Genomic DNA, 11,547 nt, shown 5'->3' with positions numbered 1-11,547 from the left:
TCTTTTTTCTTNTTTTTTTTTTCTTTTTTTTTTCTTCCACTGGCGTGGTGGTGGGCGGGGAGTGAAGGGGAACGAGGGAGACATCAACCACCAAAAGGAAAAAGGGGAAACAAAAACAAGATGATGATAAAAGCCTTCCTGCCGCAGCAGTGACGTGGGCGCTGGCGTTGCCGTCACTGCGCAAGTCTTGAGACGTTGTTTCTTATTATTCTTCTTCTCTCCTTCTTTCTCTCTCCCCCCGCGCTGTTGTCGCCCTCTGCACTGAAAGAAAAAGTGAGGAGAGGCCACCACGGCGGGGAGCGGGCAGCATCATGGGTGGGGGCCACTCGAAACTCGCACCCCCAACGCATGCCCCTGTCCCCTCCCCCATAGTGTCCCACTTCGCCGAAGCCGGCGGTAGCGCAGGCGGCAGTGAGCCCTTAGATGGACGTTCTTTGTGTGGAGACATACCACCGTACAAGTACATTCGTGCATGGTATAAAAGTATGCCAGCTGTGTGTGAGCTCGCGCCGGTGCCAGTGGCAGACATTGTCTCGGACGGAGAAGCCGAGGCCTTTGTGTGGGACATGTCCGTTGGTGGGTTCGAAGAGTTGGCCAATGGTCAAGGCGAAAAGGTCCACTACGTCTCCGCATTGACGCTGCACACGCCGAAAGCTGACGATGAACATCGCGCAAACAAGGTTAAGCGTAAAGGGGGCTGCTCTTGTATCCGCTCGTGGTGACACCCCTCGCTGGAGTGCGCCTTCGCTAGTGGAGTGTTGGTCCCAAGCCATTTCTTCGATTAGGTCAGACGTGAGTACCCTTTGCATTGCGTAGCGCTTGCTGTTGCTGTGTGTGTGTGTTTTGGTTCGTTTTTTACCCCTGCGAGTTTTTTTTATTGTGTGATGGAGGAGACGGGGACACCGCCGTTTGGAGAGAGAATGTGAGTGTGAGTGTCGCCAAGCCGCGTGTGCGCCCCTTGAGACGTCCTCCTTTTTGCCCGCGGGTTTCCGTGCGTGTTTGTGTTTGGTGTGGCTTTGCGTGGGCATCGGTGGCAGGTGTTTGCGCAGGCTGCGTGCGATCGGAAAAGTTTGGCTGGAGCCGCGGGCGCCGCGTCCAACTATGAAGGAGAGGGAAGTGTTGGTGTCACGGGCCCGCTGCCTGGCTGTGGCGGCGCTTTCCTCCCGCCCCTGCTTCCCGTGGATTGCCGCCGCAAACCTCCGCTCCTTCTCTCTCTCTCTGAATCGCGAGGCCGCGTCACTTCAAGTGGAGTCTCGATGTGCGTTTTTGTGCAGTGTGCACTGCGTGCGTCCTGGCGGGCCGTCGTTGTCAGGTTTTTCCTCTGCGTCTGGATTGCCCTTTTTTGTTTGGAGGATCTCTGTCTGCGGCAGCGTCCGCTTGTTTTTTTTTTGTTTTTTGTTGCTGTGTGTGTGTGTGTTTTTTTTTTACCTTTGCCATGATGGCGGCAAGCAACCAGTGAGAAACCCGTGCAGTGATATGTCGATCACAGCTACGCATACACGACCTTTATATATTTATATATATATACTCATGCACCGCGTGCATGTTTCGTATGAAGTTTTTTTTCCTTTTTCTTTTTCTTCCTTTTTTTTTGTCTGCATATTATATATATACACACATGCACATCTTATATATATATATGACATGCCTGGGTGTGTGTGTGTGTGCGCACGTAAAGTTTCGTTGCTTGTCGTGGTTGTTGTGGTTGCGTTTTTTTTTGTTTTCTTTCCTTATTTCATACCTTATTTCTTTCTGTGAAGCTTTGGTTTCCTTTGGGCAGCCGCATTCCTATTTGCCGCGGCGTCCGTTGAGGCTGCCTCCCTTGTATCCACCCCCCGCGCCTGCGTCTCCCTGCCCTCTCCCTTTCTCTAGTGCCGCTCCTCTAGTCCCACCTTCGCCCCAGGTGCCGTCGTGCGTCGACGGCGATGGAGCTGCGCGGCGACGCCGTCGCCACGGCGCGGCGGGACGCGCTGCACCGCACCCTCTACCTCCGCCGCGAGTACGCCCTCGTCGCGCGGTGCGGGGAGTTCGACGATGTCCTGCTGGTTCCGCCCCAGAACGACTCTGGCAGACCGGGCGACTGCTGGAGGGGGCTGGTGGCTGTGCGGGGCTTCCCGTCGCCGTGGTACCGCGGCGTCTTCAGCTTTCTTGTCTGGCTGCCGCCGAAGTACCCCTTCGAGGCGCCGTCAGTGCGCCTGGAGACGCCCCTTAAGAGCCACCCGCTCCTCCTCGACGACGGCGAGGGGAGAAGGTGCGTCGTCCCGTTTGACGACATTTACGTGGCGCTCGATCCGATGCGTGTCTCCGTGATGGCGCGGCTGCTGCACCACGTGCGCTCCATCTTTTTCCCCTCGGATTGGGCGGCGACGACGACGCCCGCGCCGCCGGTCAACAAGGCGCTCGCCCGACACGACGTAGAGCGGCGCAGCGTGACGCAGGAGGTGGTGTTGGGGAAGCCCTACGTGGACTATCTCTCCCGCGAGGCGGTGGCCTTCTTCTCCAACCCCGACCACTTCAAGCACGGCGACGCCCGCATGGACGCCTCGGGGGCTGAGGAGGCGTGGGAAAAGGCGTTTTCTCTCTGGCTGGGCCGCTCATGGCTCCCCGCCGTCCGTCTTTTGCAGTGAATCACCCTTGTTGCCGTCTTGTCTGCCTGGGTGTGTGTTTTTATTTATTTTTTTTGTGTGGCCCCCTTTACCTACGCGGTTTCACCTCGCGACCCTGCAGCAAGTTTCTCCGGCGTGTCTTCGTCTTTCTTGGCGTTTGCGTGTCCGTTTGCTTTTGTGTCTTGCCACCCACGCGTGCGTCTCGCTGGAGTTCGGTGGCGTAGCGACTTCGCGTTTGACGTTCGCGGGCGCACGTGCCTCCCTCCTCCTCGCGCCTTCGCTCTCGCTCTCTCTTCCTGTGTGTGTGTGTGTGTTCCCGCTTGCTCCCTCATCTCTCGCAACACCTCCACACACGCAGCGAAAGGGTAATTTTTTTTAAAAAAGGGGGTGGAAAAGGAGGACTGCGGAGGCTGTGGGGATCGTGACAGCAGGCGGTGTGGCGAATAGGCGAAGGGCGCTCCATGGCTTCGGCACAGAGCAACTGCAGCGCAACCTCGCGTCTGCAAAAGGAGCTTATGGAGCTCATGATGGGCGGCGCCGAGGGCATCTCCGCCTTCCCGCAGAACGACAACCTCTTCCACTGGATTGGCTCCGTGCAGGGGGCGCCCAACACCGTCTACGAGGGGCTGGAGTACCAGCTCTCCCTCGATTTCCCCGCGAACTACCCGTTCGAGGCACCCGTTGTCCGCTTCCTGACGCCCTGCTTTCACCCAAACGTCGATACATGTGGGATGATTTGCCTGGACATCCTGAAGGACAAGTGGAGCGCCGTCTACACGGTGTCGAAGATTCTGCTCTCCATTCAGAGTCTACTCGACAACCCAAACAATGAGTCACCGCTCAACAACCGTGCTGCGGAGCTGTGGGATAATAAGGAGGAGTACCGCCGCGAGGTCCTCCTGGCGTGCAGGGACGCGAGGTCGAGCTCGTCGTGAAGTGTCTCTCCCTGTGCGTGGGCGCACCTATGCGTGCGTAGGGAGATAGAGAGTGGGAGCCAGAGAGTGAGGGGAAGAGAAGTGTCATATGGCGGTGTTTCTGATGTGAATGGGGGGTGCAAGCGGGGAGCTGGAGAAGACAGGACCCTGCTGGTTCTCTGCTGATGTGTACTTTGCTCCTTCTTCTACCTTCGTCATATAGAGGGCGGAGGCGCCGTCGGAGGGGAGCTGTCCTGTTAGAGTGTGTCAGGAGCTGGACGGGGAGGGTGCAACAGTTGAAGGGGAAAAGAAGTATTAAAACAAAGCAAATGGGGAAAGCGTGTCAAGCGAGGAGGATGGGGGGTGAGACTCATTGCACCGCCTCCCTTTTTGTTAAAAGGAAGTTGTTCAAGGCTCAAGATGAGGCTGGGAGAAATGGAGTGGCGGGTGGGGAAATAAAATTCGACAAATTTTTCTTTTTACTCCTCCTTCCTGTGTTGTTACACAGGCTGTGCCCCCCGCATTTCCCTTTTCCTCTTCCTTCGTTTTTTTTTGTTTCTGATATTTGTTGCTGCTTTCCCTGCTACTGCCCGACTATTTCGTTACTGTTATTTTGCTTGTGTGGGGTTGTTTTGGCCGTTGCTGCGTATTTTGTGCTTTCTTCTGGCGTGTGACGTCTGCGTCTCTGCGCGTCACCTTTTCCGTCGAACGTAACGTTTTCCTTCACGTGTCTTTGCTGGCGTTTAGGGCCGTTGGTGTGGCAAGGCGGGAAGGTGTTGGGGCGGCTGCGCAGTCAACGAGCAGCGGCGGCGTTTTGCGGGGAGGCGCGCTTGAGGAGAAGAGGGGCCCGCCGCCTGGCGTTGTGGGGCGTTGCGGAATCCGGCTGCATGACGCTGCAGGTGTGACTAGGCGAAGTTTTCTCCCTCTTCCTCCCGTGTGTGTGTGTGTGTATATATATATATATGTTTTGTTTTTGTTGTATGGCTGAGGATGTGCCCCGCCGGCGCCGAAGAGGTCACTCGCTGTGACTGGCAGATGCGGAGGTGCCACGCGTGTCGCCGGCAAGGCGGAAGGGGCTTCACCGCGCCCTGCTGCGGTGCAGCCTGCCGCTCTCTCGCTCTTTGAGGTTCGCTTCGCCCCGCCGCGGCGCGGGCGAGGGGTCGCGTTGTCTGTTCTCCCGCGGTGCGGGGAGACTCCCGCGTTGGCGTCGATGGTGCGGCATTCCCCCCGCCTTTTTTTTTTTTTACTTGTGCGGCACCTGCGCGGGTGGCAGGACGAGTGCCGGTGCGCCACCGCGACACGCCACGGAGAGGTGGATGGCTGCTGCGCCCACGCCCTTCTTCTTGCTTCCGTCTGTTGTTGTTGTTGTTGTTGTTGTTGTTGTTTCTTGCCTTTGGGCCCCTATCGTGGAGGATTCGTGCATAAAACACGCACACGCATAAAAAAACAAAAGGAAAAGAAATCAACCCCACATTACACTTAACACACGATGATGCACCGGACCGTGGCGGCGCTCGCGGGGATCAGCGGGATGGCGGTGTACACCCCACCGTGCCGCGTTGCCCTCAAGGATTGGTGTGCCTGGACCGGAAATGACTGGAAGAAGGTGTCGAACGTCGTCGGCGACTCTTTTCGCATCCCCAGCTGCAACGAGAACGCCTACACCATGGCGGCGTCCGCAACCCTCCGCCTCATCCTTAACTACGGGGTTGACCCCGCCCGTATCGGTTTCCTCGGACTAGGGACAGAGAGCAGCACGGACAACTCCGCCGGGTCCATTATTGTGCGGGGCATGGTCGACAAAGCCCTGAAAGAGCTCGGTATGCCGCGCATCTCGCGTCACTGCGAGGTGCCGGAGTTCAAGCACGCCTGCCTCGGTGGCGTGTACGCCCTGAAGAGCGCCGCCCGCTACGCGGAGCTGGACGGCGGCGATGACGCGCTGGCTATCGTCGTGGCGTCTGACATTGCGGAGTACGCGCTGGGCTCGACGGGGGAGCAGACGCAAGGCGCCGGCTCGGTGGCGATGCTGGTGGAAAAGACACCCAAGTTGGCGGAATTGGACACAAAGTGTTCCGGCTCCGCCTCTGACTACCGTGGACCCGACTTTCGCAAGCCGTTCAAGCGCCACTTCATTAAGGAGTACTGCAGCAGCACGGAACACGGCAAGATTCCAGACTTCCCCGTCTTCTCCGGCCCCTACAGCACGATGGTGTACCTCGACGAAGTCACCGTGGCTGTGGAGGAGATGCTGTCCAAACTGAAGCAAAGTACTGGAGACTACTACAACTCGGTTTCGGCACTCTTTTTCCACCGTCCGTACAACATGATGCCGATTCAGGCCATGTCCTTCTTGTACTCCCGTGGACTCGCGCGTGCCCACTCGGAGGAGCACAAGAAGTACTTTGAGGAACTCTGTGCAAAGGCCAAGGTGGACCCTGCTGCCGTGCGAAAGGAACTTGAGGCCTCTCCCGACTACTTTGGCATGATTGAGGCGGGGCAGGAACCCAAGGACGTGTTTGCTGCCACCAATAAGGTTGCCAAGGCTCTCCGCGCGGACAAGGAGTTCACCTCCCTCCTCAACAGGAAGATGAGTCTGGGCAGCCCGGCAATGGCAAACTTTGGTAACCTTTACACCGCCTCTCTCCCATGTTGGATTGCGGCCGGCTTTGAAGAGGCCTACACGCGTAAAATTGACATTACAAACCACCCAATGGTCATGATCGGCTACGGCTCTGGTGACGCGAGCGAGGCAATCCCGATGGTTCCAGTGAAGGGGTGGGAGACGGCCGCGTCGAAGATTAACGTCTCTGCGGCGCTGGATAACCCCGTGAACCTCACGCGGGAACAGTACGAGGGGCTGCACACGGGATCGCTGAAGGAGGACCTCGCCGCAGAGAAACGTAAGGGGGAGTTTGTTGTGGGTCACGTCGGAACCCGCAACGAGGCGGCCTTCCAGGACATTGGTGTTGAATACTACCAATTTGTACGCTAGTGCAGGGCAGTGTGAATGCACCAACACGGTAGAGGTGGGGGGGGGGACAGAACTTTTTGTAATCTCTGAAGGAGGGAGGGAGTGAAGTAGGGGGGTAAAATTGGGGAAATTCAACGAAGGGAGTGTGAGAAGGGGGCTTCCATCATGAGCACACGGCTGCGTAGTTGATCAGCTATTATTCTCACCGGGGGCATTCATATCGTCTACCGGCACTCGTGCAATATTTGTCTTTTCATGTACGTCTGTATATCTATGTGTCTGTGTGAAAGACGACTACGCGTGCCTTGGGCAGGGGGGAGGAACGGAGGATCGAAGCGCAAGCAGTAAGGAGGGTAAAATGAGAAGAAGGGGTTAAGTTTTTTTTCTTTTTTTTTTTTTCTTGCGTGTGTTCCATTTTATGGGTTCCTCCACGAGAGGTGTACTCAGCCATTTGCGGTTGGCGGATCATGTGTTTATTTTTGTTTCCTCGATGAACCGAATATGCGCATGATATCAAGATGCAATTGCGTTATTTTGTTGTTGTTTGTTGCTTTGCATTTGTTTGTTATTTTGTCTCTCGTCCTCTGCCGACTTGCAATGTGCTGCCCCTTCCCCCTCCCCCCAACACCCACCCACACAAGCCTCTCTTAACTCCGTCAGTGCATAATATCACAACTGTCAGCGTCGGACGATAGGCCTTTTTGCTCGGGCCTCTCGGCGCAGCTGTTGTTGTTGTTGTTGTTGTTTTTTTTTGTTTTTCATCGCCGGCCCGCTTGTGAGTTGTGTGTGTTTGCTGCCTCTCATCCCCCTCGTTTTTTCTCCTTCTTCCTTTCGCATCGCCTCTTTGTCTGTTTCTGTCCGCACGGCCTCGCCGTTTTTTTTTTTTGTCGCGGGTAGACACGACTGCCGCCGCTGCTGCTGCGGGAATGGCGTGGTGGCGCCGGCGGCACGAGGCGACGGGCGACGAGGAGGCGGAAAAGGCTTTGGCGGCCATCTTTAACCCCTCCCACGCCGCAGCGGGGGCAGCTCCCGACACGAGTGATGCTCGCTCAGGGAACTCCGGTGGGCGTCGTCCCGTTGGGAGGGGTGCGCCTCAGCCTTCCCCATCCTCAGCCTCCGCCTCCGCCTGCGCGGACGGTGTGGCGCCGGCGACGCAAAAGTACAAGGAGCAGGATGTGGTGGGCCTGAGCTCCCTGCCGCCGAGCCCCATTCTTGGCTACACGCTGCGCGAGGAGGGGCTTGTTGACGAGTTGGCGCACCCGCCGCGAACTCTCTCCCTGCAGCAACTGCGATCGCTCATTGTCGAGCTTTCCGCGGTGGAGCAGCAGGCAAAGTACTGCGTAGAGGCGCAGCTTCCGCAGCAGGTCCACAATAGGGGGCGGCGCAGCCTTGAAATCATTGTCAGTCCCTGCTTGTACGCGTGCGGCTTGTATCTCATGCTTTGGAAGGCGCCGCGCTTGTATTTAGGGGTGACGCCGCGTAGTAGTGTTCTTTTTACGCGGCTTCTCGCGTTGATGCGGTGGCACCTGCCCGAGGTTGAGAAGGAACGAATGGCGAGAAATCACCGCTGGTTGTTGCAGGCGACAAATGCACGGGTGACGTTGTCGTTTCTGGCGGGTTGCACACTAACCGCCGTCGCAGTCGCCACACAGCCGGCGCGCGGCGTGTTGGACTCCGGCCCCGATGTCGAGCTGGGGATGCAGTCCGTCGGCTTTCAGAAGCACTCGGAGGCCGTGCTGCGGTGGCTGTGGTGCGTGTACTACCACCACCCGGCCTACAAGTCGCTGGCGCAAGGGACGCTCCCGCCGTTCCTGCAGAGTGTCAGCCCGAGGAGCTAGCCGGCCGTCCTCGTCGTCGTCGTCGTGGGACGGCCCGTGGGCAGGAAAAAATGAAGGCGCATGAACGCATGTGCATGCGTGTGTATCTTGGTTTACTTTTATGTGTCTGTGTGTGTGTGTGTTGGTGGGTGCAAGAGAAGGCGGTGGTTTCCTTCTTTTTTTACTCTCTATCTATTTGTTTCCCTGCGGGGGGCGGGGGGGATGTACGCAACCATGAACCCGCAAAAGGAAGGAAAAAAGTAACAATAATAATAATAATAATCGAGGAACATGGCGTCGTACGTTCCGCCGGAGTTTAGCGAGGAGCTTTTCGGCGTCATGTTAGACTCCTGCACCCCGTCCAGGTCGCGCGTGGAGGCACTGACGCAGGTGGCTCTCCGCCACCTGCCACAGGCCACAGACACTTGGTCTGCCCTGCGGAAGGCGCTCGTGCGCCAGCAGGATTTGGCGTCGGAGGACAATAAGGCGCTGTGGTACCTGCTAGACTCACTCATGAAGCATGCGCCGCACGTGTTTGTCCCTCTCATTTCGCCGCGCTTGCACGACTACGTTGTGCAGCAACTGCCGTGGCACCTCGTGGGGGTGGTGTCGACGTTAGGCGGCGGGGCACTGTGGTGTGACGCGATGATTCGCACGTGGGAGGGTGTGTTGCCGCCGCACCTGATGCGCAGCGTGAAGTCCTTCGTTCTGCAGCTGCGCAGCGGAAAGGAGCTGGCGCACGCCATGAGTCTGAGCGGTGAGAGCGACGAGGTCCAGGCCGTGGATCCTCCAGCGACACGTGAGCAACTGCAGCAGCTGCGGGAGGCATGGGAGGTGTTCTGGTCCTTCGCCGCGGAGGGGGCGCGTGCGGCGGGCGATGCCCCCCCTGCGGCGTCAGCAGCCGCCGGTGCACCGTCGCTCGCGCCGGTGAAATGTGAGCCGCCGCTGCTGCTCGCGGGGGTGAAGCGCGAGGAGGGCACGCAGCCCGCCGGCGACGCCGCCGGCAGTGACGGTGACTCCGACGTGGAGTACGTCCCGACGTTCGTGCGAGGGGCGCAGCGCCGCGAGTTGCCCTCGCTGACGGGCGACGGCGCCGCCGCGCAGAAAACGCGTCGAGCCGCCCGACGACGTCCGCGCGAGGAGGACTGAGGGAAGTGCAGGTTTCCTCACCGGGCGACGGGCGAAGTTCAAGTTGCTGTCCAAGTTTCCTCTTTTGCTTTTGGCTTTTCTCTCTTTCGCTGTGTGTATGCGTGTGTGTCGCTCTGTCTGTCTGTGGGCGACTGGTTGGTTGCTTTGGTCGGAGAAGTGGCTTTTGTTCTTGCTGCTGCTGCTGCTGCTGCTGCTGCTTATCTGCCTTCTTTCTCTGTTGCTGCTGTTCTTCCCCGCGGGTGTTCCTGCTGCCACTGCCGCCGCGCGGTAACCCGTGAGCGCAAGCCACTCCACTTCCTTATTTGCCTCCTTTTCTTCTTCTTGTGGTTGCTCTTTCTTGCTTTTTTGTTTTTTGTTTTTGCACTGGCGTTGGGGCGCTGCTGCTGCGGGCGCAGTAGGAAAGTGAATACACAACAAAAAAGGAAGAGGGGAAGGAGTCTGCCTTTGTTCTCGAAGGGTCAAATTGCGCCCCGGAGGAAGCTCGCCTTTTTTTGTTGTGTGTGTGTGTGAGTGTGTGAGTGTGAGTTGTGGCTCTTCACCCCGCAGCTCTCGTTTTTCTACCGACGCGGCAATTCGGCTTCCACGCGCGGCCGGCAGTGAAGCAGGCGGCACGGTCTCACTGACTTTGTTCCGCCGTCCCTGCCTCGCTGCGGAGAATAATGTCGTTGTGCCGCACCGCCTCTCGCTGGCGCAGTGTGCAGTGCACGGGGGAGATCCCGCCGGGGCGAATAGGGCACACCCTGTGCGCCAACGGCGCGGAGACGAAGGTCTTTCTCTACGGCGGCGTCAACGACAGAAATGAGAGCATTTCAAACTACCTGGATGACCTCTACGTGTTCGACGTGGAGAGGAAGCACTGGTCCAAGATTGAGATGACGGGGCAGGTGCAGTGCTCCAGGGCGTTTCACTCCGCCGTGTACTATGATGGGAAAATATACATCTTTGGTGGATGCAACGGCCGTGGAAGGTTCAATAGGTTGTTTTCCACTAGTGAGGAGGGCGAGTGTGCGCAGATTGAGGCGGGCGGCCAGCCACCATCGACCCGGTACTGCCACAGCGCCGTGTTGTTTGAGAAGTGCATGTACATATTTGCCGGCAAGTGCGGCGGACGGAACAGCAACAGGCGCCTGTCCGATCTTTACCTTTTCGACTTCAGAAAGAATATGTGGCTGGAGTGCCCGCAGCGCGGAGACCTGCCTACACCACGCTCAGCCCACGCCGCCTTCACGTGTGGGCGCAACATGATCATGTTCGGCGGGCGCAGCGCCCGAGGCGAGTGCTGCGAGGACATGTACATGTACAACTACGACACATGCATGTGGCGCCAGATCGAGTCCCCCAACAGCGGCCCTTTCTTTGGTAGGGCGCGGAACAGTGTTGTAGTACACCACGGCAGGGTTGTCGTCTTTGGTGGGTGGAACGGGAAAAAGAAGCTGAACGACCTCTTCACCTACCACGTGGACTCCAACACCTTCGAGGTGATGCATGAGCCGGACGAAAACTGCCCGTCTAGAAGGGAGTGCCACGTCGCCGTTGTCTGCAAGAACACAATGGTGGTGTTTGGAGGCCGGTTTCGTGGGGAGTTTATGAGCGACACGGCCGAGCTGGACCTTGGCCCCAAGACGCTGAAGCAGACCTGCCGCGACTGGATCCTGCGGAGTAGTTTCAAGGAGCTGCACCCGGGCTGCGGGGAGAGGGTCCTTCCGCTGCGGCTGCAGCAATTTATTGGGAACTGGAGGCAGCTGATGTGCAAGGCGGAGAAGGCCGAGCCACGGACGCCGCTGCAGGATAGTGTTCCCAATGAGGCACTTTCGTCGGATAGCAACTCCCAGCACGGGTGAACGGTAAATATATATATGTGTATGTGTGTGTGTGTGTGTGTGTGTGTGTGTGTGTGCGGGCCGCGGGAAGGGACAAGAGGCAAGATTCAGTGAGTGAGAGTGAGTGGGGCGCGGCACACCTGCGCACACGCCGTGAAGCATGCAGCTACGCATCTAGCGGCGAACCGTGCGGGGGGAGGGAGGGAGGGAAGGGGGGGGGGAGTCAATGCGGCGCAAGCGCAACAAAAGAGAAACACAGAAGGGGAAGAA

The 11,547-nt window shown here is 58.1% G+C and overlaps 7 protein-coding genes across 7 annotated transcripts, besides 26 other annotated features; all 7 read left to right on the top strand.

Moving 5' to 3' along the window:
• Positions 1 to 2: 2 nt before the first annotated feature.
• Positions 3 to 36: a microsatellite.
• Positions 37 to 199: 163 nt separating this feature from the next.
• Positions 200 to 227: a sequence feature (GA-rich).
• Positions 228 to 311: 84 nt separating this feature from the next.
• Tco025E_03375 (uncharacterized protein) lies at positions 312 to 722 on the top strand (the record flags this gene model as incomplete). Its single annotated transcript, XM_029370294.1, has 1 exon — positions 312 to 722. The coding sequence occupies one exon, from the start codon at positions 312 to 314 to the stop codon at positions 720 to 722; it is 411 nt and encodes a 136-aa protein (XP_029229701.1).
• A 655-nt stretch (positions 723 to 1,377) lies between these two features.
• Positions 1,378 to 1,426: a sequence feature (A-rich).
• Positions 1,427 to 1,507: 81 nt separating this feature from the next.
• Positions 1,508 to 1,527: a microsatellite.
• Positions 1,528 to 1,558: 31 nt separating this feature from the next.
• Positions 1,559 to 1,593: a sequence feature (A-rich).
• Positions 1,594 to 1,599: 6 nt separating this feature from the next.
• Positions 1,600 to 1,641: a microsatellite.
• A 41-nt stretch (positions 1,642 to 1,682) lies between these two features.
• Positions 1,683 to 1,722: a microsatellite.
• A 203-nt stretch (positions 1,723 to 1,925) lies between these two features.
• Positions 1,926 to 2,627, top strand: Tco025E_03374 (acid--amino-acid ligase; the record flags this gene model as incomplete). Its single annotated transcript, XM_029370293.1, has 1 exon — positions 1,926 to 2,627. The coding sequence occupies one exon, from the start codon at positions 1,926 to 1,928 to the stop codon at positions 2,625 to 2,627; it is 702 nt and encodes a 233-aa protein (XP_029229700.1).
• Positions 2,628 to 2,756: 129 nt separating this feature from the next.
• Positions 2,757 to 2,792: a sequence feature (A-rich).
• Positions 2,793 to 2,864: 72 nt separating this feature from the next.
• Positions 2,865 to 2,900: a microsatellite.
• A 3-nt stretch (positions 2,901 to 2,903) lies between these two features.
• Positions 2,904 to 2,920: a microsatellite.
• Positions 2,921 to 3,067: 147 nt separating this feature from the next.
• On the top strand, positions 3,068 to 3,541 carry Tco025E_03373 (ubiquitin-conjugating enzyme E2; the record flags this gene model as incomplete). Its single annotated transcript, XM_029370292.1, has 1 exon — positions 3,068 to 3,541. One exon carries the CDS (start codon positions 3,068 to 3,070, stop codon positions 3,539 to 3,541), a length of 474 nt encoding a protein of 157 aa, XP_029229699.1.
• Positions 3,542 to 4,454: 913 nt separating this feature from the next.
• Positions 4,455 to 4,503: a microsatellite.
• A 371-nt stretch (positions 4,504 to 4,874) lies between these two features.
• Positions 4,875 to 4,905: a microsatellite.
• Positions 4,906 to 5,009: 104 nt separating this feature from the next.
• Tco025E_03372 (hydroxymethylglutaryl-CoA synthase) lies at positions 5,010 to 6,512 on the top strand (the record flags this gene model as incomplete). Its single annotated transcript, XM_029370291.1, has 1 exon — positions 5,010 to 6,512. One exon carries the CDS (start codon positions 5,010 to 5,012, stop codon positions 6,510 to 6,512), a length of 1,503 nt encoding a protein of 500 aa, XP_029229698.1.
• A 356-nt stretch (positions 6,513 to 6,868) lies between these two features.
• Positions 6,869 to 6,893: a microsatellite.
• A 131-nt stretch (positions 6,894 to 7,024) lies between these two features.
• Positions 7,025 to 7,065: a microsatellite.
• A 150-nt stretch (positions 7,066 to 7,215) lies between these two features.
• Positions 7,216 to 7,250: a microsatellite.
• A 167-nt stretch (positions 7,251 to 7,417) lies between these two features.
• Positions 7,418 to 8,329, top strand: Tco025E_03371 (uncharacterized protein; the record flags this gene model as incomplete). Its single annotated transcript, XM_029370290.1, has 1 exon — positions 7,418 to 8,329. The coding sequence occupies one exon, from the start codon at positions 7,418 to 7,420 to the stop codon at positions 8,327 to 8,329; it is 912 nt and encodes a 303-aa protein (XP_029229697.1).
• A 5-nt stretch (positions 8,330 to 8,334) lies between these two features.
• Positions 8,335 to 8,355: a microsatellite.
• A 75-nt stretch (positions 8,356 to 8,430) lies between these two features.
• Positions 8,431 to 8,460: a microsatellite.
• A 109-nt stretch (positions 8,461 to 8,569) lies between these two features.
• Positions 8,570 to 8,591: a microsatellite.
• Positions 8,592 to 8,599: 8 nt separating this feature from the next.
• Tco025E_03370 (uncharacterized protein) lies at positions 8,600 to 9,457 on the top strand (the record flags this gene model as incomplete). Its single annotated transcript, XM_029370289.1, has 1 exon — positions 8,600 to 9,457. One exon carries the CDS (start codon positions 8,600 to 8,602, stop codon positions 9,455 to 9,457), a length of 858 nt encoding a protein of 285 aa, XP_029229696.1.
• A 55-nt stretch (positions 9,458 to 9,512) lies between these two features.
• Positions 9,513 to 9,548: a sequence feature (A-rich).
• Positions 9,536 to 9,582: a microsatellite.
• Positions 9,583 to 9,627: 45 nt separating this feature from the next.
• Positions 9,628 to 9,655: a microsatellite.
• Positions 9,656 to 9,768: 113 nt separating this feature from the next.
• Positions 9,769 to 9,818: a sequence feature (A-rich).
• Positions 9,819 to 9,949: 131 nt separating this feature from the next.
• Positions 9,950 to 9,987: a microsatellite.
• A 129-nt stretch (positions 9,988 to 10,116) lies between these two features.
• Tco025E_03369 (kelch-containing protein) lies at positions 10,117 to 11,298 on the top strand (the record flags this gene model as incomplete). Its single annotated transcript, XM_029370288.1, has 1 exon — positions 10,117 to 11,298. The coding sequence occupies one exon, from the start codon at positions 10,117 to 10,119 to the stop codon at positions 11,296 to 11,298; it is 1,182 nt and encodes a 393-aa protein (XP_029229695.1).
• A 16-nt stretch (positions 11,299 to 11,314) lies between these two features.
• Positions 11,315 to 11,354: a microsatellite.
• A 114-nt stretch (positions 11,355 to 11,468) lies between these two features.
• Positions 11,469 to 11,500: a microsatellite.
• Positions 11,501 to 11,518: 18 nt separating this feature from the next.
• Positions 11,519 to 11,547: part of a microsatellite that runs on past the window's edge.

Source organism: Trypanosoma conorhini, assembly GCF_003719485.1.
Source record: "Trypanosoma conorhini strain 025E chromosome Unknown Tco_14.4_contig_00151, whole genome shotgun sequence".
NCBI lineage: Eukaryota > Euglenozoa > Kinetoplastea > Trypanosomatida > Trypanosomatidae > Trypanosoma > Trypanosoma conorhini.
This window is presented reverse-complemented; position numbering and strand designations above follow the sequence as displayed.